Raw genomic sequence first — 23,529 nt, 5'->3', positions numbered from 1 at the left:
TCAGGTGGCAAAGGGCTTCCAATGTGTCATCCAGGTTGGGAGCAGCAATGTGGCCCCAGGGCAGAGGGACACAAACCAAGAAACCAACCTGACACACAAAACACCCAGATGTTGAGAACACTCAAAGAGACGTGAGACACAGTGGGTTACCAGCAGCAAGAAGGTGATCCTACCGGACTGAACTAGGGCTAATGAGTCCAATTTACAACTCCTGTTTTGGTTTGATACAAAGAGCTGTCCCCCATTCCTGCCTCGCCTCACCCCCACCCCCATGAGAGCTGTCCAACAAGGGCCAGAGCCCAGGATTCACTCATTCATCCCTGGCTTGGCCTTTCTGTCAGTACCTTCAACAGTTCTCTATTAAATGTGTTTACTCTGCCAGCTGCCGAACTCAGCGCTGTGAAAGCAATGGTGACCAAACATTTTCAAGTAAATACATACATACACCATTACAAATTGTGAAGGCACAAAACTGGGTTGTCAGAGAGAGGAAGGCCTTCCTCAAACAGGGGGCCGGGAGGCCTCTCTAGGACTCCCGAGATATTTGAGGGAGCCCTGAGCGGTGAGCAAGCCTCCAGACTCTATCAGGGGAGGGGCGTCCCCGCAGAGGGAACCTCAGGAGCATGAAGTGGCGCTCTAGAGCTGGTAGGGACCTCAGTGTACATCGGAGGAACACGCGGCCCAAAGACTAGGAATGATTTGTCCACAGACAGCAAGTCGGTGGAACCTTCGAGGGGTGGAGGGTCCGCCGAGGCCCCTTGCCACCTCCTGGAAGCCAGATAACCGCCTCGCAGCCAGACCCAAGAGCGATGAGAGGCGGAGACCAGAAGCGAGAGGCGTGAGACTGAGGGCGGAGCGAGCTGCAGCCAGACCCCCAGAGGGGTGGGAAAAAGGGGGCAGGGGCGGTCCCGATGACGTCATTTCCGGGGCCGGGGGTATATAAATTCCTGCAGTAGCAGAGCCCAGTGAAGAGAGGCTGGTGGGTGGACAGGCAGGAGGACGCAGACTGGAAAGCTGAGACCTCCGCCCCCAATCCGCGCCAGCGCCGCCACAACCCGCCCCCAGGCCGCCCGTCCAGCCAGAGCTAGCCAGGGTGCCTGCCGTGCCCGGCCCCAGACCGCCAGCTGCTCGGCGCCTCGGGATCGCCATGCGTTCCGCCGCTGTCCTGGCGCTTCTGTTCTGCGCCGGGCAAGGTGAGCTAGCGCGGGGTCTCGTGGGAGAGGGTCCTCGGCGCTCTCGCCTGCCCTGAGGCCCAGGCCCCACGCAGCGCCGCGCGCCCCTCGTCCCTCCCCTCCGGCGCGGCGAGCTTTCAGCACCGCGGACAGCGCCTCCGCCTCCCTGCTGACCCCGCAGAGCCTCCTCGACCCCAAACCCGCAGACCTGATTCTTTGGGCCTGACTCCTGACCCCGCGGCGCAGGACCCCCGGCGCCCCCACTCCATATCTGGGCTCGACATCTCGACTGCATCTGAGCCAGTTCTGGCCCCATGCCATGGCTGGCCAAGGTCACTGGGGGAGATGGGAGAACCCTTGCTGGCTCCCACTCTCCCCTCTTTCTCTTCCCTCCTCTTGCTCACCCCATCTTTCCGCCCTTGACTTCTTTCTCTCCGTATCATCTCTCACAATCCTCCTCCTCCTCGTCGTCTCTTTCACCACACCTCTGGGGTCTCTCTTCCTCTCCCCGCTTCCTTCTCCACCCCAGTCCCACTCAGCCGCTGGCCTTGTTTTCGTGGCACTAGCCTTCAGCTCCCCGCACCCCCCCCCCAGCAGGAGCTCTCCCAAAGGGAAGCGTTAGGGAGCTCAGTGCAGCCTCTGGGGACCATTCCCGTGGGGGCAGCCGCCAGGGAAGGGAAACAAGATCAACCCCAGCGTCTCATTGGGTGGGGGCAGTTTTGGGGGGGCACTGGGGTGAATGGGTCCCCTGTAAACCCAAGCCAGGGAAGGACTGTGCTCGCCCCTTGGAGCAGAGGAGTCACCCCAGCACTCTCTTTTTCTTCCCAGTCATTGCCCTTCCTGTGAACAGCCCTATGAATAAAGGAGACACCGAGGTAAGAAGGGGTATGGGGATGCCCCGGGATGGTGGGTAGGAGGCTCCAGTGGACACCTCACAGCCAGGTTTTGGGCAGCTGCAGGAGTGAGTCTGGCATAAAGCCAAGAGCCAGCACTGCGGCTGCTGAGCCTGGGGACAGCTTGCAAAAGAAGATATCAAAGATTGCTAGATTTCCCTGCCATCCTGCTGTGGGGACTTCCCCAGCTTCCTCCGAGCTGGGTATGCTGCCCATGGGGCCTGTGCCTTAGCTACTGGGCCAAGGTGTCTGGCTATAGCCTTGAACGCTCCAAATCTGGCAGGCCCAGGCTGAGCTGCTCTGGGGGGGGGGGCACTTCCTGTGGTTGTGGGTTGTGGCTGCCACAGATCTGCAAGGACGGTCTTCACTTCTCTGGCTCTGGCCTCCCTCTTTGATCTTCCCCTCCTCCCAAGGCTCAGCTAGCAACCCCCACCCCCACCCCCTAGGCACTCAGAGCCCTCGATCTCACAATGAAAACACTCTTGATCATGGCTTCTTCACCCAGGGTCCTCGCCATTTGGGGCTGATGGTGGATGTCCCTCAGGAAAGGGCCTTAGGAGATACTAGTGGGGGGCTTTGCAGCCAGGGAGACACTCTCTGTTGGGTGTATACTTGGAATTCATTCACATCTGGGCTGGGGCTGTTTTTTCAGTCTCTGGTGCTTGCGGATACCCCCACTTGCGACCCAGAGAAATTTCTACCCCTCACCTTCTCAGGAGCTGTTTTCTTCCATTCTGGAGAGGCTGTGGTTCAACCCAAAACATCAAAGCAATTCCAACCTCTGTTTGCTCAATTTTATTTCCTGTGTTTTACTTGCAGACAAGCCTGTATAGAAGCCTCTACCACTCTTATACTGTGTGGTCTTAGCAAAATTCTTTAACTTCTCTGAGCTTCCCCTCTTCCCATCTATAGTATTTCCCTTGAGGGAAGTTGTGAGAGTAGGAATCATAGATGTAAGGCACCTGGCAAATAGCAGGTCCTCAGTTAATGGGCACCTTAGAGTTTCCCTTCAGAGCTCCTTATTATTATTATTATTATTATTATCCATATCCAATTCCTCTCTCCCAAAATCTGTCCTCATGGACTGGTGGTTATCTGACATCCCCAGTGTAAGGTCCACGGATGCAGGGGGATGCAGGGTGCAGGCTGCAGGGTCCTTCTTACCAGATCCTTTATGGGAGACACTTCAGTCCCCACACTCTACCCAGCAGCCTGGGGTCAGGAGCACCATAACATCTGGTAAAGACCTAAATATTCCATCCTACGATGCTGTGACTACTGTAGAGCCTGTTTGCCAGTTTGCCATCCTGAATTGTTGGATGGGTTGCTTTGGCATCCCATCGACCCAGCCTGCCACCCCCTCACTCGCCACCAGCATTGCCTGATGCATGTCTGACACCTCCTGGTTTCCTGTCCTGCTCTAGGCAGCTGAAGCAGGTTGAAAGTTGTGAATCCCTCCCTTGGTGTGTGTGGCACTTCACGCTTTGTAGAGTGTTTTCCCATCTGTTTCTGATCACCCTGGGAGGGGAGTTGGGAAAGTCTTCTCGCTCTCATTTTACAAATGAGCAAATTGAGGCTCAGAGAGGTCAAGTCATGTGCCGAAGATCACTCAGCTAGGATACTGCACTGCAGTTGGCACTACCTTCAAAGATCCACTTATCAGCTGCCTGGTTATCCACAGCACCTTGCTGGGCACTGGACAAAACTTTTAGAGATCTGACTTCTGTTGGCCTGGGATGGACACCCAGATGTAGCTGATGTGTGCCCACATCCAGCCACAGGATTCATCCCATGGGGGAACACAGCCAGACCGTGAGGCTGTCACTCCCTGCATGTGACAACATCATGGGTTTTGGGAGACAGTGATCCAAGTCTTCTTTTCAGGCAGGGTAGAGCCAGGGAAGGTCTTTATTCTCTGGGCAGTCCAGAAATACTTCCTGGCGACAGTTGACTTTTGAGGCATCTGCAAGACTAAAGTACTTCTGCAAGACATACCTTAATGCCCAGGAGCAGCTCCCCCATCTTTAGAGAAACACTTGGTACCTGGTACCAGGTACTCACCCCCACCATGTCCCACCTTAGAGGGGTAGCTGCTGGCCAGATTAGAGCACCTGGCATGTGGTAAACACCATATAAGGGGTTTCTATGATCGCTATTATTGTCTGGCTAAGAATGCAGAGCTGTGCCCCTGAGACAGGAATCCACGGGCTCCTGAAGACAAAAGCAGATGTCCCTATAGTCTCATTAGAAATTTGCCCTGGAGTCTCAGGGGCTGAGCCCCATACACAAGCCAGGCCCAACCTGCCCCCACTCTCTTCCTAGGTGATGAAGTGCATCGTTGAGGTCATCTCTGACACACTCTCCAAGCCCAGCCCCATGCCTGTCAGCCAGGAGTGTTTCGAGACACTCCGAGGAGGTACGGGCTAGGCTGGTGCGGGGGGGCTACTGTCTGTGGGGCTGGGAGGTGAGGATATGGGTGTGTGGCTTTGGGCAGAATCCAGTGATCAAGCACCTGCCCTGGCCAAGTCTGTGCTAGTGTCGGGGTGGTAGAGAGATGAGGGGGTCACAGCCCCGTGGTCCTGGAGCTTACAGACTAGCAGACGGAACAATAGGAACACAGTTAACTAGAATTCTGGGCAGGATGAAACCAGGGCTGGAACAGCAAGCCACCTTGTCCACCCTGTGTACAGAGATGTTGTGTTGCTATATCCCCAGAGCCCAGGAAAGCTGCCGGCACCTGGCAGACAATCTATAGGTTTGTGATGAATAAAGGAGTGTCGTAGGTGGGCACGGCAAAGACAAAGTGTTTCCAACCAAGCAGTCAAGTTTTGCCTAGCTATTGGAGGGATCCACCATTAGCACTGGGGTTGGACTTTCAGAGAAAAGTTGAAAATCAATAGAAAAAATCAAGAAAGGGTAGTCCAGGTGGAGTAGACCCTTGAGCAGACACGGAGATGGGAAAATGTGGGGCAGAGACACCCCTTCCTCTCCTGGGGGCCTGCCGTCTCTCAGGTGAGGTCTGGGGGCCAGGCCGGCAGCTGACTTTCTGAGGCTGTAGGAAGTCTTGGCTCCTTGGGAAGGAGGCCACCTCCAAAGCGGTATCTCAAGACCTGATCTTGCGGCTGCTACCCAGGTTTTGAGTTTCCAAAATAAATTCCTTGTGCTCAGCTGAAAATATTGATGGTAATCTCTTTCTCGGCTCTTCTCTGGAAACCACCCGTAATGACTCTCCTTCACTGCAGATGAGCGGATCCTCTCAATCCTGCGACATCAGAATTTGCTGAAAGAGCTCCAAGACCTTGCTCTCCAAGGTATTTTCCAGTCCCTGAATAGGAGTCTGGGTAATTCCAGTAATTGAGAGAAAACCAGGATGGAAGTTTGAGCAAGGTCCTAGTTCTCTCTGATTTGGTTATTTCCTTGCAATTATAGAAAGGTGGGCTCTTCCCTGCCACCTGGTCCGATTTGTCATTGATACAGTTAAAGAGATTAAGGCCCAGAGAGGTTGAGTGACTTGTCCAAGGTCACACAGTAAGTTAAGGACATGCCAAGACCAGATGCAGCTCGCCTAATACCCCGCCGTCTCTGGGGATCAGTCATTTTGGTGGAAGCACTTTTAAGACTAGGCTGCAGAGAGGATCTCTTTCTTCTGTTAACAGAAGAGCAAACTGGTCTCCAGGAGAGAGGAGGGTCCCCTTTCCCCTTGTGAGCTTCTTCTCAAGGGGTAGATGGGGGAAGCAAGGTCTTGCTTGCCCCCAAAACACAGACCAGACTTTCAGCATGTTTTAGAATAAAATAGGTCTTTCTCTAAGAGATTAAGAAAATCCACTGATACTCTTAGGAATGGAGTGACTTTGTGAGGTAATGAGCTCCTTGTCACTGAGGATATTCAAGCAGAGCCTGGACAGGAGTCTGGGATGGAGAGTTAGGCTGATGTCATCCCACAGATGCCCACCCCCAGATTCCTTCGTGGATTCATGGGAGGCACAGAGACAGACTCCCTGGGGAGTTGGGAAAAAATGGGTTCTGGCCCTGCATCCGCCCCATGCTGATGCCCTGTGGGAAGCGGCTGCTTATCTGGGGGCAGGCCCCTGGCCCTCTCCCTGGGCACGGGCCCTCCGTCAGGAATCACGCATCGGCTTCCCAAGGAAGTGAGGGCCTGTCTTCAGGGCTGGGCTTCGGGCTCGGGTGGGGTGGGGTGGGAGGCACACAAGCTGCTCCAGCTCTGGGACGCCCCCACTCTGAGGCCCTTGGGATGGACCAGGCCACCTGTGAGAATGGGTGCTGGGAGTGTGAGGTGAGTGCCTGGCACGGAGTGGGTGCTGGCTGGGGCCATGATGATCACTGCCTGTCTTATTCATTTCATCTTCGTTGACCCTGGTGGGAATTTTTTTAGCTAAACATTAAATATTTTATTGCAATATGATAATTTAAAAATTACATATTGAATGACTAATGTATTACATTTAAATAATTAAATACAGTGTCAACAGAGACTGTTATAGGAGGATGTGTCCTGAAATGTCTGTGTACACACAGATGCGTGTGTAGCCGATAGGAGCAGTTTTCAATACGCATCCATATTACTGTTTTCTATCAGAAGAGTACGGGACATAGCTATGTGTCCATCTGTCCTTCCACCCACCTAGCCATCCGTCCACTCCCTCTTCTGCACTCTCAGAGCGACTTCTGCATACGTCTGTCTTAGCGTTTCCCAAGCAGCAACCCTGTCCTGTGGGTGAGCACCCTCAGCTCGGAAAGCTCCAGTTACCCAAGGTCACATAGTAAGGAATGACCAGGAGGTGTGAGCTGAGGTCTGCTGGGGGTCAAGTCCGGGCAGGTGCCGCCGCAGCAGGTGCCTCTAGCCACCCCAGAAATTCCCAGCGTGGGGAAAACCGCAGCAGCGTCTGCAGAGTTGGCCTGGCTGAGAGCCCATCGTCTGGAACCGGGCACGGATGGGGACAGTCAGGGGAGGCAGCAGCAGTCCGGGGCCAATGCAGGGAGAGGGATGCGTGGATCACAGCAGCAGGTGGAGCTCAGGCACCTGCTGGGCCTTCTCCCAAAGACCTGGACTTACGGGGTCCAGGGGAGCAGGGCTTGCCTGCTTCAAGTCCCCCATGAGGGAACAGACGAGCAGTCACCGTGATCTGCTTCAGGGTCCCCCTAGCTACCAGCCAGGTGCAGAGGGCCCCCACTCTCTGCTCCCACCCCTGGGACCCTCTGCTCCATCTGAGTCTCTGTTGCTGTCCGAGGCAGCAGGTAAGGCTTGTTCGCATTTCCCAGGTGAGAAACGTGAGCGTGGAGAGGTGCGGTGGCTGCCTGATGGGCCCTGGCTGGGAGAGGGCAGGGGGAGCCAGCAACCCCCACCCCCACCTGGAGCTCTTGCCCCCTCCGATGTCTTGTTCAGCAGGCTTGGAACATGACATGCCCAGTTTACACATAAGGAAATGGAAGCCTTCACGCTCACAAATATGCCAGGGCTGGGCTTGGCCAAATGGGACTTTTTCTCCTTTTTCTTTCTTTCTTTCTTTCTCTCTCTTTCTTTCTTTCTTTCTTTCTTTCTTTCTTTCTTTCTTTCTTTCTTTCTTTCTTTCTTTCTTTCTTTCTTTCTTTCTTTCTGTCTGTCTTTCTTTCTTTCTCTCTCTCTTTCTTTCTTTCTTCTCTCTTTCTCTCTCTCTCTCTCTCTCTCTCTCTCTCTCTCTCTCTCTCTCTCTCTCTCTTTCTCCTCGCCCACCTTTTCTCATACCAGGTGCCAAGGAGAGGGCACATCAGAAGAAACACAGCAGTCTTGAGGATGGACTCTCAGACGCTCTTGAGAAGCAGAATGACCAGGCCGAGCTGAAAGGTCAGTGCCGGCCAGTCTAGCCAGAGGCTGGGGAGGGAGGAGATAAGAACAGTAGTTACGAGATCAAAGATTCCTAGGGGTCAAGGAGCCCCTCCTTTAGGCACTGTAAGGTACCTAGCTATCATTTCGATCTTCCCTGTACAAATGGGGAAACTGAGGCCCAGAGAGATTTAAGTACCTTGTCCAAGGTAAGCAGCATAACTAGAGATGGGAATCCAGGTCTATCTCGCTACAGAGCCCTAGGGTGGCCCTGCCTGCCCACCGCAGGGGCTCACACTCAGGGCAGGTTCAACGCCGGATCCTCCCAGAGGCCACTGCAGCAGAAAGCCCCCACCCCCACCACGCAGCACCTGTCCTCCTGGGATTTGGTGGTGCCTCAGCAGAGTCTTGTTGTAGGAAGATCCCGGAAGAATAGCTCTCAAACACTAAATGAACCTGGATCATCTTTCTTGAAGCCAGAGAGCTTCTAAAGGTCAAAGAGATCATGGCTTAGGTCAAGGGGATGCCCTAGTACTCATCCTCCTGCCTGGAAACAGCCACAAACTGCCCCCGCAGGGCCTGCTATTTGCGTGTGGAAGGTGGGTGGACAGGCCAGTTTCCAGGATCAGGGATCTCAGTGGACTTCCATCTGGGGCACCTGGAAGCTTTAACGGGAGAGGTAGCTATGTGTCAGCACAAAGAGCACCCTGTACTTGGCATTTGGAGACTTGTATTCAAGGCCCTGCTGCTTACAGACTGTGAGCATGGACAGGTCACCTGACCTGCCTGAGGGTCAGGGAGAGCTTCTGTAGACGGGATGGGAACACTTTCACCCGGGGTCCTGGACAAACGGTGGAATGTACTTGATAGCACTTGGTCCAACAGTACTCATTCTAGGGTCGGGAGGGATTTTTACTGTGAAAAGACAGCCACCAGAAAATGTTTTTAATGAAACCGTACAAATAGGAATTGAACGCTTCCACAGGACACTCAAGCCTCACGTGGAGGAGAGAATGAAGTTGCAGTAATGGTGCCTCTTACACAGAGAGGTTAAAGTGTTTGCCCAAGCTCACATGGCAATTCAGCTGATGTCCTAATTTTCAATTCTGAGGTCATTTTCAGGGTGATTTTTTTTTTTTTAAATCACTTCCTGCTTTAAGAAGTAGAATCCCAAAGAAAGAAACATACGCCAGTTGTGCTCAGGTCAAACCCAGACACAGAGCGGGTGGCGCTAATTCTGTCATGAGTATCTTGGGCCGGACTTGATGGAAACCTAAAGATAAAATGACCAAGTTCTGAAATCGGGCTCTCGGGAGACCCCCCCGTGTGCAGCCTGGTCCTCAGGGCCTGACTGTTGTCTCCTCAGAGGTGACGGGCGAGGCGTCCCCCAAGGATGCTGCGGAGAGAAGAGAAGATTCCAAAGACACAGAGAAGGGTGGAGACACAGATGGAGCCAGGCCCCAGGCCTCCCCAGAACCCGGCCAGGGGTCCGAGGTCGAGGAGGACAGCCAGGCCCCGGGGGAGCAGGAGGTCGCCAACACCGACCCCCCAGACAACCTTCCCAGCCAGAAACACCCAGGCCCGCAGGCCGAGGAGGACAGCAAGAGCCTCTCCCAGGGCCTGGTGGACCGAGAGAAGGGCGTGGGTGCGGAGCGAGGGCAGCAGGCCAAGCGAGAAGAGGAGGAGGCCACAGAGGCTGGAGAGAAGGCTGTCCTTGAAGAAGAAAGCCCCACCGAGGCATTCAACCCCCACCCAAGCCTTGGCTACAAGGAGATCCGGAGGGGCGAGAGTACGTATGATGTCTGCCGCCTTAACAAGTGTGTCCGGGAGAGGGGGAGGGTGGGAAGGAGGACCGCATCCACAATTGCCTCCCACCTTCACAACCACCCTGAAAGGTAGGTATTATCTCCATTTCCCAGATGGAAAAACTGAGGCTCAGAGAGGTTAAGTAATTTGCCCCAAGGTCACACAGCTAATTTGTAGTAAAAGCTGAGATTTCCAACCCAGGTTTGTCTGACTCCAAAACCCTGCATCTCCCACTATTCCTCATGGCCCCTCCACTCCGACCCAGGAGACCGAGAGGGGCCTTTGCAGGGTGGGTGGGCTTCGGGAACAGAGGTGGGTGGGCTTCGGGCACGACAGGTGCAAACAGGCTGGTCTGGGGACAGTGTCGGCTTCACCCAGGGTTTAGGAGAGCCCCGGGCTCCTCACGAGAGCCTTGTCAGGGTCTTTCCTCCCCAGCTGGGTGGTTCCTGGGTCCGGGGCTTCTCGGGGGGAGAGGGCCCACAGAAGAGGCAGGCTCCGGCCAACCCAGCCCTCCGAGCTTGGAGGGGGTCTTGCAAAGCACGCTATCAAGATGGCTTTTTCCTCCAAGTGGAATCATGGACCCTGAATGTGGTCTGCGGTCACAGCGATGGCCACAGAGAGGCTCCAGGGAGTGGCAGGGACCGGGAGAGCGGGGGTCCCTCCTTCATTCTCCTGCTCTTGCCCACCAGTTCCTCCAGGTTGGCCCGAGCCTCTGGCTGTGGATGGAGCCGGGAAGACCGGGGCGGAGGAGGCTCAGCCCCCCGAGGGGAAGGGCGAGAGGGAGCACTCCCGGCAGGAGGAGGTGGAGGAGATGGCCGAGGCCCCTCAGGGCCCCTTCCGGGGTGGGAAGAACGGGGAGCTAGAGCCGGAACGGGAGGAGGAACAGCTCTCCAAGGAGTGGGAGGAGGCCAGGCGATGGAGCAGGATGGACCAGCTGGCCAAGGAGCTGGCGGCCAGGAAGCGTCTGGAGGGGGAGGAGGAGGAAGACGACCCTGACCGCTCCATGAGGCTCTCCTTCCGGGCCCGGGCCTACGACTTCAGGGGCCCGGGGCTGCAGCTGCGCCGAGGCTGGAGGCCGCCCTCCCGGGAGGACAGCGTGGAGGCGGGCCTGCCCCTCCAGGTGCGCAGCTACCCCGAGGAGAAGAAGGAGGAGGAGGGCAGCGCCAACCGCAGACCAGAGGTTGGTATGGGGCGGGCGCCGGCCCCAGGCCAGGCCTCCAGGGTGTGGGCCCGGCTAGATGTGCAGCGCCTGCCGCCACCCACGGCACACAGTCAGATCCCCTGTGGGTCTGAGACCGGAGAAGCACACAGATGGGGGGGGCTCTTGGGAGCGGGGCAGAGCCGGGGCAGGGGCAGGGGCAGGGGCAAGGGCGGGGCAGGGCAGGGGCGTGAGCGCAGCCTGGCTCACAGGCAGGCAAGAGAGGGGAATGTTCAGGTCAGGTCATGGGAGTGGGAGAGGTAGGGAAGCGGATCCCTGGGGTCTCCGGGCCTCTGTCCGGGAGGCGCTAGACAGGCTCTGCAGGTTTGGGAGTGGAGCAAGAATGGAGCTGCGGACAGAGGGAGCTTGGAAGGGAAAGGACCTGGCAGGGTCTGGTCTGGGAGGCGGGGGGTCCCACTGGCCCTGAGAGCCACAAGGGCCTGGGAGGGGGGGTCGTGAAAGAACAGGGGGTGTCCTGGGAAGCCCCAGCGGGCAGGTTGATCCAGCAGCATCCTATCCTGGCCTCCAGGCAGCCCAGGCACACCCTCCTCCTAGGTTCAGACCCGGCCTCCCTCCCCTGGGGCAGGGCCAGGGCCAGCGGGACCTCAGCGCCTGGTGGTGAGTGGGTGAGGGAGGCACGGATGCACCAGAAGACCTGGGTTCTGCCTCCTCCTAGCTGTGTGACCTTGGGTGGGTTACTGCCCTCCTCTGAGCCTCTTTGGTTCCCCCAATTGAGAAATAGGGGTAAGGAGTCCTTTCTGCTTACCTTATTATTATGGTCAGAACACACATGACCTTTCAAAACCTGGCCATGTCCAGGGATACTTGGTTAGCTCAGTGGGGTGCTGGGACATAGCCCCAGAGGTGAGGAGGTGCAAGTTGGGGTCCCTGGGAGGCAGGCTGGCAACAACACCTTGGAGCTGGAGGAGGCTCAGGGGTCTGTGGTCCAGGCCTCAGTGCCCAGATAGGAATCAGGGCCCTGCGGGGGCTGGGACCTCTCCATGGCCCCGGTGCGCTCTGCCCACCCAGAGAAGGATGTGGCCCCTTCCTCGGGTCCCAACCCTCCCTCCACGCTGGGACCAGTTCTTGGCAGCCTGAGAGGAAGAAGACTCCTGGGCAGCTGGAGCTAGGAGAGGTCATCTGTCAGTGTCCCCAGGAGACCACCCTCCAGCCCTAGCTTTGGACCAGGACAAGCCCGGGCACCTTTGATCACCCCCTTCCCCACCCACAGAGGTTGGAGAGAGCAAGGTGCCCTGAGGTGTCTGCCAGCTTCCGTTCTCCATGGGCAGAGGGAGCCTGGACTGCAGGGCGGAGGAATGGGGGCCCCAGAGCCATGTGGACAGGACAGGGCAGGGGCCTCCTCCACCCAGCCCGAGGGGCTTCTCAGAAATGCTCCAGCATCACAGAATTCATGCCCCCGGGGCTACTCCAAGACAGAAGGCTCTAGGCTCCCTATTTCCATGACAACCACGTCCGTCTCTTCCAAGTGGCCCCAAGGGGTGTCCTCCACCACCTGGCATCCAGCAGGGACCCCGCCAAGACCACCCTCCCCAGGTCAAGACCGGGTGTGGGGGCATGGCCTTCCCTGACTCCTGCTCTGAGTCCCAGGGCATGGGCTTGTGGACATCAGTCCTGACTCGGGGGCTCCTGGAAGCTTCCTGAGGCTGGGGCACAGAGCAGGACTCCCAGAAGGGTCCTCTGCCCCGAACCACCCTGGCAGCCAGAGCCCCCTATGATGGGGCCTAAAGATCCAGGCCCAGCCCTCAGGAGGGAGAGGCAGGGCAGCTCTCACCCCCCTCAACCTGTGCCAAAGGCCCACGGCTCCTCAGGCGGGGAAGCCTGTCCTCGCCCTCGGGGCCACTGTCATGGTCCAGGCCTTGGGAGAGGGGCCTGGGAGAAGCACTGGAGGGCAATGAGGCTTCGTTTTCCATGTGTCTGCCCAGAGCCGTTCAGGAGGCGGGTCTGGATCTGAGGCCACCAGGGGTGGTGTAGGGTCAGGGCCCCTGGTCCCCCTCCATTTCTTGCTCACAGTAACCCTCAGTAATCCCAGCAGGGCAGTGTCTCTGTCCCCATGGTATGAATGAAGGCCCTAAGGCTCAGAGAGGCAAAGCCACCTGTCTGAGGCCACACAGCTAGCCAGCGGCACAACCAGTCTGGCAGACTGCACCGTCCACACGGCCGGCCCAGTCCCTGCAGGAGCCTTGATGTTCCTTCCTAGGACCAGGAGCTGGAGAGCCTGTCGGCCATCGAGGCGGAGCTGGAGAAGGTGGCCCACCAGCTGCAGGCCCTGCGGCGGGGCTGACACGCCGGCCGCCCCCCAGCCAGGGCCCCGAGGCAGCCCTTTGCAGGCCCTGGCCAGACGGCCCGCGTGCTACTTCTGGTAGAGAGGCTGCTCCCAGCCTGCCCAAGCCCAGGCCACCCTGTCGCCCCCTTGCTCCTTTCCTCCTGCTCTTGACTCCTGCCCTGGTGCACCCCTCTGCAGGGCGGACACCCCCCCACACACACTTTAAATGGTGATCTTTTCTCTCTGGACACAGGCAGCTTTCTAGAAGTTTCCTTTCCACCATCAGAGCCATTGGGCACAACTGCAATAACTTCTGACCTTTTGGTGAAAGCTGAGAACTCCTGACTGTAATATATTCTGTACAAAATTTATCTAAGGAAAAATAAATCTGCTCTGGGCTTTCTGGTTTCTGTGGATGTCTCCCCCCTTGACTCAGAGTGGGGTGGGGTGGGTTCGCGCAAAGGGACAAGGGGAAGTTTATTTCCCTGGAGCAAATCCTTTCTGGGCGACTTTTTAGTCAGGGGACTCGGGGTAAGTGACTTTGCATCTCTGGACATCAATTTCTTCATCTGTAAAATGGGGAGAATACGTATTATTTCCATCATCAGATGATAAGGAGGATTCGAAGGGCCCGGGCAGCCTGGACCATAAAACCATTATGATGATGATACGAGTCCTTTGAAGGAAGGGTCCTGGCAGGTCTAGCCTCGCCTAGGAGGCTGGTGAGGGGGCTGCCCGCCACTGCCACTAACCATCCCGAGGCACAGAGGAACACCCTCCAAAGCTGGTGCCATAAGGCGTTTATTTCTTCACACGTTTCAAGGGTGCACTCCATCCATGACAATTACAGAAATAACACACACACCACCAAACTGTATTCCACGAGGCGGTCGGATACCAAAACATCTGCTACCACGACTAGTTAACAAAGAGAACATGCGGTCACCTTGTCCCTGAAATAACCCATCCCAAAGATGGCCACCTGTAGTGTCATAATCATGCGGGACACAGGGGCGCCTGGGTGGTGGCTCAGTCAGTTAGGCGTCTGCCTTCAGCTCAGGTCATGATCCCAGGGTCCTGGGATCGAGCCCCACATCGGGCTCCCTGCTCAGCGGGGAGCCTGCTTCTCCCTCTGCCTCTCCCCCTACTTATGCTGTCTCTCTCTCTCTCTCTCTCTCTCTGAAAAATAAATAAAATCTTTAAATAAAATCCCGCAGAACACAAAGCCCAATCGAAAGAGCCAATGGACGTCTCCTGGCTTTTCCAGAAGCAGTGATTTTTATATACAGTCTGTATATGGAGGGAGACAGCATGTGCTTGGATGTACACAATCAAGTACAAGGCAGCTTGGGGGTCTGGTTAATGTTGCTTGTTGCTTGTGTGAACAGGACCGGAGCATCAGTACTTGTCACAAAGCACAGGTGTCACTAGAACTAGAACCACCAGACTTTGGGTGAAGTCACCATGGGAGAAGCTTTTTGAGGGAAAATAGATGTCGAAGAGGTGTGATCCCACAGACAGCCCTGGAGAAAGAGGTCAGCCAGGCTGCGGGGGACGAGACAGCCCCTCCAAGCTGTCGGGTCTGGAAGTAAAGGGGAAACGCAACGGGTTCTGGAAAAGGTCCCAGGCGGTCTGGGCGGGGCCGGGTGGTCAGAACCAGAAGGAAGAGTGCCCGGGTCCCACCGCGCTGTCCTGTGAACAGTCTGTTTGGGGGGCGGGGGGTGTTGCTCTGAGATCACATTGGTGACGCTGCGCAGAGAGAAGGGGCAGAGGCCCAGGCCCTTCCTCGTGGAGGGCAGGACCAGTGGGAGCATCGCGGGTCTGGGGCCTCAGCCACATCACGTCAGACTCGGGCAGGGCAGGGCGAGGTGCAGGGCATCAGGGCGTGGCCAGGCTGGCCAAGGAGGAAGGTCAAGGATCAGGGCACTTCTCTGCCCCGTGGTAAGCCACAAGGAGGGGCCGTTGCCTTCAGGACAGCCAGCACGCAGCTCAAGGTCTCTGTAGCTCCAGGCCGGGGCCCGTGGAGGACGAGGGGCTGTTGGGGATGCCACCGGATGATCACTTTCTAGGGCACAGAGGGGAGGCCGATGCAGACCCCAGGGTCATGAGTGAAGCCATTCGTCAGCTGTGTGGCCAGCGGTCGGTGTGAGTGCCTGAGCCAGGCCAAGCTTCTAGATTAGGACGAGGACATCCCATCTCCCTCGGTCTCAGAGTGGCCACGTGGCAGGCAACGGCTGTGTGTCCCTCCCCCCCCGCCACCCCCCGGCTGGAAAGCTCATTTCTTGTGGGCCTTCAACCTTCCACAAGGCCCGCCGGGTGGGCTTCTGGATAGAGAGGAACTCTTTAAAGTTGTTCTCTCCATTATTGATAGAGGCGCATTTAAAGGATGCACCGGAGAACTCCCTGGGGTTCCAGCCGGGTCGGCCTCCTCCCAGTGATGCGGGTGGCTTCAGGCCCCGCCCACCATGCTGCCCAGCAAACGGAGACACCTCTGTGAATGCCAATGGCAAGGGCGCTACCCCAGGACACTCCCCCGGGCCCTCTGGAAGAGGTTAGATACCCAGAGCCTGCACTCAGTCGGGGCCTAATGTCTGTGGAATCACATCATTCTAGAATCAAAGCATCTGTAAGCAGAACTGAGCCCCAGGCCTCCGCTTCAGGCTGCCCAAGATCTTGCAAGTGATCCTCTGGACCTACCCAGGGCATCAGCCAAAATGCTCCTGGAGCCCTTGACATCAGGAGTGCCTCCAGCAGCCCCGGCTGCTGACCGCAACCCAGACAGGTGCCGCAGGGCCACAGACCCCACCATGCCCACCACCCGGCAAACAGACGCTTGGGAATGAGAGTCCTAACTGCCCTCCGGATTCTGGTGGGGCCGGCTCCAAGGGATACACATGCACACCGCAGCAGACCCCGCCCTGGGGCCCTGATCCAGGGGCAGCAGCAGCAAGCCTCTGGGGAAGGGGCTGCTAAGGCGAGGTGCATTTTAGTGGGCCCTTCCCTGATGCAGACCCCGCAAGGCCTGAGGGGAAATGAATTCTATGGATAGTGTCCCGGGATCCAGTGCGGTCAGTGTGCACCCAGCCGACACCGGAGTGGAGGTCGCTGGCTGGTGCCTCCTCCCCACCGATGGCCCCTCTCGTCTCTGCTCCTAAAATCCCTCGATCAGAACGGCCAATGTTTGCTGGATGGTGATCACCAGCCAGGCCAGGAGTGGCCCGGTTGCTCCCACACTGGGCCTTCCCTCTCCCTGCACCTACTGCTCCCAGGTCTTTAAGAAGTGAAACCCACACCCCTCAGTTTCGGCTCCCAGAGGCAGTAGTCACCCTGCTTGCCACCTGCATTGAGGCCAGTGGGGAACTGTTACTGGACCTGTGGGCCCTGGACCTGAGCATGTGTGACCCTGGGGGTGGACCTAAGTTACACAGGAACACGATATGGCCAGGAGCCCCAGCCCAGCATCGGGAGTCACCCGCACCCTCCCCCAACCTGTTCTTGAGGCAGGTCGGGATTGGAATTTCATGAACAGACCAGAACGACACAAGTTTTCAGCAACATTTGTAAACACGTGTGAAATGCAGTTTGATTTCAGTAGTTTATTTTGGAGACAAAGCAGTGCAAGAGGCCAGCCGCACTTTCCTGCTTCCCCGGGGCTCAGGGTTGGACTAGGAAAGGCGCCGTACAGACATTATAATCGGGGTTCAACACTCAAGTCGTGTAAACGCGGTTAGTCGGTGGGCCCTCAGGTTGCAAGACAGCCGGGCAGTTCCGATGGCACCAACCCTCACCCCAGGCCCAGCCCCGTTTGATGGCGGCCACCACCCAGCCCTTCCTTTCCCGAAGGTGGGTGACCCCCCACGCCCCTGCTGAGCCGGGCCTGAAGGTCCCTCTGAGCGCCCAGGTCAGCAGCCTCTCTGAAGCCACCCTCACTGGACCATGCAGGGCAGCCCAGCCCTTCCCACTTTCTCAAAGTGAACGGGTATCTGAAGACACAAGATCATGCTCAGGGGGTCCTATACATCAAACCCAAGTTCACCTTGTCCCAGGGCTGACAAAGCCTCTCGCTGGCCCCCTTCTCTGTGGAGGAGCAGGTGGGCTGCCCGCTGCACCGTGGGAACAGACCGATCGGCTGGTGGGATCTGTCGCCATCAGGGGCCGGGGTGATGCTCATGGAGGAGGGGGTAATGGCTTCCTCCCCTCTGGGGATGCAGCTCCCTTCACACTTGGCTGGCTTAGTGCTTAGGGCTTACAGTGAGTATGGGAGAAGGGTGGAGCGGGCCCGCTGGGCGGGTGTGAAAAGACGTGAAGCATACAGGCAGCCTCCCCATCCTGGGGAAGAGGGCCCCCGAGCGCCTCAATGCCAAGCGGAGGCGCATCAGGTTGACTTCTCAGAGAAGCAGGCTGCACCGCAGGGGCTGGGGCATCAAGCCTGCCCTTCAGAGTGCTCTGGGCTCAACCACTCATCAGGGATGAGGACACAGAGGCCCAGCAACTCCGGAGGTGATTTGTCCAAAGTCACGGCACAAATCCTTGGCACAGGCGGGATCAACCCGGGGGGTCCCAATCAGGCAGTCTCCTCCTGGGTCCTGGGGAGCAGCACCTGGTCAGGAAAGGAGGCCCCCCTGCAGGGCTGCACGGGACCCACGCTGAAGGGCCTGGGGGACCCCAGGGAGCTGGACGTGGAAAGGGGAAGCCAACTCGAGGCCTTCCTTCTTCCCTTTTGTGAGCAGGAAACAGGCGGCCCACAGCCCAGACCCCCTGCATGGAATTCCCCAAGGAAACAGTAGGTGCACCTCTCACTCCCTCTGGCTCTTGCTCTTGGGAGGGACAGCTGCACACCTAGTTGGGGCTTTAAGGCCCTGTTCTGCACAAGGCTGTGGGGGTGGCCAGTCGGAGGGTGACAGCGAGGGGGCCCGGCCCGGGTGCAGAGAGCTTGCAGAAAAGAGAGAGAAGGAACCCCTCACTCGCTCTGCTCAGCTGCCAAAAGCCTGCCCCCTCCGGGGTCCCCGAGGCCTGATCCACAGCAGCCATCGAGACGAGCAGACGTGGATGTGCACACTCACTCACTCACACACACTCACACACACACACACACACACCCCACCTCACACTCAGACCTAGTGTTGAAGACACAGCAAGTGTAAACCCAGTGAAGACATCTGCACAGCAGGTATCAGGCGGGATGTCCATCTTCCCCGAGGCTGGACCACTTAGGGTTCTTTTCCATCTCCCCCTCCACCACCCCTTATTTCAATCATGACATCAGAAAATCAGGTTAAAAATTAAAAAAAAAAAAAAGAAGAAGAAGAAGAAGAAGAAGAATCAGATCGCTGGGAATTCTTAGTAGGAGTGTCACTGCTGGGAGGGGCTGACCCAGCAGGTGCACTCTGCGGCCCACGCCGCCCTCTGGGTCCCGGGCTCCACGGCTACTGGGAGGAGGCCTTCGTGGCCAGCGAGGCCACGCAGTGCTGCTGGAAGCTGGGTGACACGGCGGCGGTGCAGCCGAGTCTCTGGTGCGGGAGTTTGGTGGTGCCGCCTGGGCCCACACCGCCCGCGTCGGCCTCCGACGTCCAGGGGGGGTCCGGGCCCATCATGCTGCTGCAGCAGCCGGGGCCAGCGCTGCACGTCCGCTCGCCTGCCAGGCTGCCTGCCTGCTCCGCCAGGAGCCTGCTGTGCCTCAGCGGGGCCACGTCCCCCGCGGCCGCTGTGGCCGCGCTCTGGCCCTGCAGGACGGTGGCCACGTGGTTCAGGAGGTCTGTGAAGAACTCAGTGACGCCCTCGTAGCCTGCAGGTGGGAAAGACAGACAGCACGGGGCGCTGAGCCAGGCTGCGGTGGAGACGGGCCGTGGGCGCGGGGCAGGGCGGGGCGCAGGCTGACCACACGGCTCGCAGAACTCGAGGTGGGCACGCTCAGGATTTAGAGAAAACCGAGGCTCAGTAAATAAGGGGACCCATCGAAGCCACCAAGCCTAGACTCAAAGTTGGGTGTGGGCGGCCCCAAAGGGCTAGTTCTTGAATTCAGCTGTCCCCAGGGTGTGAGAAGCTGTCACGCTGGGGACAGGCAGACACCCTGCACCCTGTCCCTCTTACACACAGCTTCAGCGTCTTGTGAACTCACCCACCCAGTGTGCCAAGATGCACGTGGGGAAGAGGAATGGCGGGGCGGGGCGGTACCAAAGGCCCACTCCTCACGTTCTCAATCACAAACAACCCTCTACTCCACGTGGCCCAGCTCAGCTTCCTCCTGTGTAAACTGAGAGGTCTCGGTTTGGAGGCTGCTGTGGGCACGCCCGAGGGGACGCGGGATCGACAGTGGCCGCTCCTGGAACAGAGCCTGCTGCCTCCTCACCCCCAAAATACCCGGAGGGAGGCCCTCTGTGTCACGTGCTCAGAGCATCAAAGCCAAAGGACGGAGACCGGGTACCCCCAGTGGGGCCACTGCACGGCCACACCCATGCCTCTAACAGAGCGGGGCCTGGGGCTGCCCACAGCCCACATTTATTTCCTAACACAGATATGAAGGCAAAAGTCAGCAAACACGTCCTCGGAGGCTACCCACCGAGCCGGTTTGTGATCTAGAGCAAGGATTCTGCTGACTCCCAAAAAACTGCTTTGGTAGAAATTCAATATGAGTGGGTGCCCTCCCCCCACCCTGAACCACCCCGGAGCCCGGAGGGCTGGGCACACAGCTCCAAGACCAGGACCGAGAGTGTGTGCCCACCCCGGGAGGGGCTCCAGGCACTGCTGACCCCCCGCACGACCGTGGCCTCCATCAGCAACGTGAGGCCGGTGCTCAGCGGGTGCCAGGACCCTTGCACATCCTCCAGGAGGGCCCTCACAGCTGCCAGCACAGCCTTGGCTGAGAATGAGCCTCAGAAATGACCAGGGCGCAGCCCCTGTCACAGGAGAGCCCACGCGGGGCCAGGCGGCAGGGGCGGCCTCATTTGTCCACAATCTTACTTGCCCAGCAAACAAAAGCTACGGCTTTGAGGTGCTTGAGGTTGAGGGGGGAGAAGCGCCCACAGCAACGGGTACAAGAGCTGAGGCACCATGCTCATTCTTCACAACGCTGTCCCCATTTTGCAGACGAGGAGACAGAGGCACAGAGAGTTAAGTGACGGGCCCCATGGACAGGGGGACTGACGCGGGCCTGTGCACAGTGAGGGTGTGGACCCCCACAGCTGCCATTCACCAGGCTCAGGAAGTGCCGGCCTCTGGGCCTCTTCACAGCCCCTGGGGAGGGGGACCCAGGGATTTGCCTCGTTTTACGGAGGACACAAAGCTCCCAAGTGACAAGAGCCAGGACCTCAATCAGCGCTTTGGTCATCTGTGCCTTGACTATCCTGTGGTGTCCTGGGTGGCCCACCGAGGCCTGGGGGAGGCCGGGGAGGATGGGCAGGGAGGCGCAGGTGCGCTGCTGGGAATCCGGGGTAGAGATGCAGGCAGAGGGCGGAGGGCTGGAGAACAGTCAGGCTGTTCCCTCGGCGACCACTCTGCGGTCGCCAGAAGAGGCCCAGGGCAGGGCATGTGTGCTTTCTGGGGCTTCCTGGGGCGGTATGGAGACCCGAGGCTGAACTGCAGGCTAGCGGAGGCCCCTGAGGTCACCCGGCTAAAAGCCACACAGCCGGCGCCCAATGCCTGGGGAGAGCAGACGGAGCATGAACGAGCGCTGCGGGCACCAGCTCGGGGCCGGGCACTGTGCCAACGTCCCTGCCTCTGTCTCTGCACAGTGGAAAGCTCTGTCCCCATGGGGCAGAAGCGTCCACCTCCGTGGCTTGTCCCATCACAGCCTGGAAGGGCAGGGCCAGGATCTGAACCCTCGCCTTCGGCTGACAGGCAGGAAGCCTTGTGGTGAGGAGGGCAGGGCGCCGCTCCTAGCTCCACCGCGTGGTAGCCACAGGACTGGGCAAGTCAGCCAGCCCCTGCCACCACGTTCCCACAGGTGAAGGGAGGTCTTAGCCCACTGCACGTGTGCTGTGGTGTAGACAAAAGGGGAGAAAGTGCTCTCAGAGCAGGCCTGGTATGCTGCCAACAGCTACTGCTCTTACTACTTCCCAAGCCTGGCATGCGGCCTCGACGGGGATGCTACCGCCCACCCAGGGCCCGATGTGGCCTCCCCTGGCATGCACGCCTCAGGACGGGCCCACGAGTGCCTGCCAACCAAGCCAGGAGAGGCCAGGGAGCAGCCATCTCCTGGGGAGATGCCCCCAGCAGCGTGCTCCCTCAGGCAGTCTCTGCTGGGCTCGGCCTCAGCGCTCTGGCCACCTCAGACCCCACCTCCATGCCTAGGCCCACCCAGTGGCCCTTCTCTGGGCTCCTCTGGGTAGAAGCCTCTCCGCCCACATTGGCTCACGGTCACTGTCCCTCCTCTGAGCACCCAGGATGCCCTCGTGATGCCCAGCCCAAACCGCACAGGCCAGGAGGGGGCCGGCTCAGGACCTTGCACAGAGCCACAGCTCTAGTGCAGAGTTCCATGCTCTCACCATCTCCACCCTTCTAGAACTTCTACCCTGACAGCCCTGCATCGCCCCCTCCTTGCCCCACCAATCCTCACGCTCAGCCACCACTAACCGTGTCCCCCCTGCTTTAGATTCCCTCATTTATTTTCACTGTTTCCCCTGACATGCCCTGGATTCCCTTGGTCTCTCTCATCCCATCACGTACTCATCAAAACCCCACCTCTGCCAACACCCAGGTCTCCATGCAGGCAACACCCAGGTCTCCATGCAGGCTACACCCAGGGTGACTGGAGAAATACAGGCCATTGTCCCAACACTGGCCTCAGCGGCTCACTCTTACCTAGCTCAGAGTTGAAACCCCACGTTTTCACCATGCCACAGGGCGGGCTCCTCTCTGGCCTCCCTGTCCCAGCCCCTCCCAGAGGCCTCAGGGGGTGGCTCCTCCCCTTCCTCGGAGCCGTGGTCACGCCACACCCACGCGTCTGGACCAGCTGGGACACAGCGTAGGCCCTCGAGTGAATGGCGGAAAAAGCCAGTGGTGTCCTCCCAGCCTCGGTTTCCGTGGCTGTGACTTGCAATGGTGGCTGGGCCTGGCTGCGTGCTGAGTCAGGGGACACGCGTCAAGCACCCAGCCTGATGCCCAGGAGCTGCTCAGCCTGCGGTCGCGCTCCACGCCCCATGGAAAAGGCCTTACCCTGCGCCCTGCACACACCCCCTGAGCACTCCGCACATGCCACGCTTGGGCTCTCCCCCGAGATGCTAACCTCCTTGAGGAGAGGAACCGTTTCCTGAACATTTTTACACCCACTGAGCAGTGACACTGACTTAACCTCCACTGCAGCTACTTAATAAAGCTGAAAGTCAAAGCCAGCTGGGAGGGGGGACGAGCCAGGCTCGGGGCACTCCCATGCAAAGCGGGCTCATTCCACCAACGCCAACTGGGGAGTCATGGCCATCATCCCTGCAAGCTAACGGTCCCACTGAGGGTTCGCTGGGTGCTATCTCCCACTGAGCCCCTTGCTGCTCGAGATGAGTGGAGCACAGCAGAGCCAGGCTGTGGCAACAGCCCTGAGGGCCCCGGGACACGCGTCCTGCGTCCAGACAGCAGGAAGCCGGTGCCGCAGCAACGAGGAGCTGGCCGGCTCCAAGGCCTGTCCCCAGCACCACAGCTCAGGGCCCAGGCAGGAGCACGGCCCAGTCGCCAACCTGTCCTGTGACCTGGGATAATTTCTCCCTCCCTAGGAGACTCGGTTCCCCGCAGGTAAACTGTGGAGGGTGTACTCCCTCCGGAGTCTTTTCAGCTCGTTAAATCCAGAAGGACCCAACAGATTAGCTGAGGTTTGGCCAACAAAGGCTAGTGCTGATGGCACAGGGTCGGGTGAAGAAGGTGAAAGATATTTAGTGCAGGCCCACTAAGTGCCCTGTGCTCTCCCTGGCTGGATGCACCGACCTCGTTTGCCAACTTCAGCACACGCTATAAACCCATTTTGCAGGTGGCGCTGAGGCCTAGCAGGACTGCACTAACCCCAGGGAGACAGGGAGCTGGTCAACCCAACCCTCCTGCCCCATCGCCCAAGGACACTGGTCTACAGACCGACGAAGGGGGTTCCTGGCTCCACCACTCACCTGGGAAGGCGTTGATGTCGATGACCGCATGCTGCCCAGTCTGGTTGTTGATGATGATGTCAATCCCGAAGAGTGACACACCCAGCGCCTGCCGAAGGGCCCGGGACAGCTCCCGGATGACCTCGTCGCTCGGCCGCTCGAACACGCCCTCGATCTTATCCAGCTGCGCGCGCGCGCACACACACACACACACGCACACACACACACGGAAGTCAAGTCAGGCCATGGGTGGGGAGGTGCAACACCATACCACACACAGAGATCCTGCCC

At 58.5% G+C, this 23,529-nt stretch overlaps 2 protein-coding genes across 3 annotated transcripts in view; one reads left to right on the top strand and one right to left on the bottom strand.

Annotated features, from left to right (window-relative positions):
- The first annotated feature begins 967 nt into the window (after positions 1 to 967).
- Positions 968 to 13,574, top strand: CHGA (chromogranin A). The gene is made up of 8 exons (XM_027568705.2): positions 968 to 1,193; positions 2,001 to 2,047; positions 4,388 to 4,481; positions 5,308 to 5,376; positions 7,812 to 7,907; positions 9,253 to 9,675; positions 10,382 to 10,872; positions 13,109 to 13,574. The coding sequence occupies exons 1-8, from the start codon at positions 1,148 to 1,150 to the stop codon at positions 13,190 to 13,192; spliced, it is 1,350 nt and encodes a 449-aa protein (XP_027424506.2). The 5' UTR covers positions 968 to 1,147; the 3' UTR covers positions 13,193 to 13,574.
- Positions 13,575 to 16,729: 3,155 nt separating this feature from the next.
- Positions 16,730 to 23,529, bottom strand: part of ITPK1 (inositol-tetrakisphosphate 1-kinase) — a 168,675-nt gene continuing 161,875 nt past the window's right edge. For both annotated transcript variants that reach the window (XM_027570780.2, XM_027570781.2), the window contains 2 exons: positions 23,260 to 23,422; positions 16,730 to 18,959 (listed from right to left, as the gene is read on the bottom strand). In XM_027570780.2, coding sequence (XP_027426581.1) covers positions 18,601 to 18,959; positions 23,260 to 23,422 — 522 coding nt within the window. In that variant the 3' untranslated portion in view covers positions 16,730 to 18,600. The remainder of the gene's footprint in view (positions 18,960 to 23,259; positions 23,423 to 23,529) is intronic.

This window comes from Zalophus californianus, chromosome 6, assembly GCF_009762305.2.
Source record: "Zalophus californianus isolate mZalCal1 chromosome 6, mZalCal1.pri.v2, whole genome shotgun sequence".
NCBI lineage: Eukaryota > Metazoa > Chordata > Mammalia > Carnivora > Otariidae > Zalophus > Zalophus californianus.
The sequence above is the reverse complement of the archived record's forward strand: the minus strand, read 5'-3'. Positions and strand labels throughout refer to the sequence as shown.

What these genes read in the sequence shown, in the direction of transcription:
- CHGA (XM_027568705.2), top strand. Translation starts at nt 1,148, where the DNA reads ATGCGTTCCGCCGCTGTCCTGGCGCTTCTGTTCTGCGCCGGGCAAG. An exon ending in CCAAGACCTTGCTCTCCAAG is followed by an intron (nt 5,377 to 7,811) that starts GTATTTTCCAGT and finishes TTCTCATACCAG; the next exon opens with GTGCCAAGGAGAGGGCACAT. An exon ending in GCGCCAACCGCAGACCAGAG is followed by an intron (nt 10,873 to 13,108) that starts GTTGGTATGGGG and finishes GTTCCTTCCTAG; the next exon opens with GACCAGGAGCTGGAGAGCCT.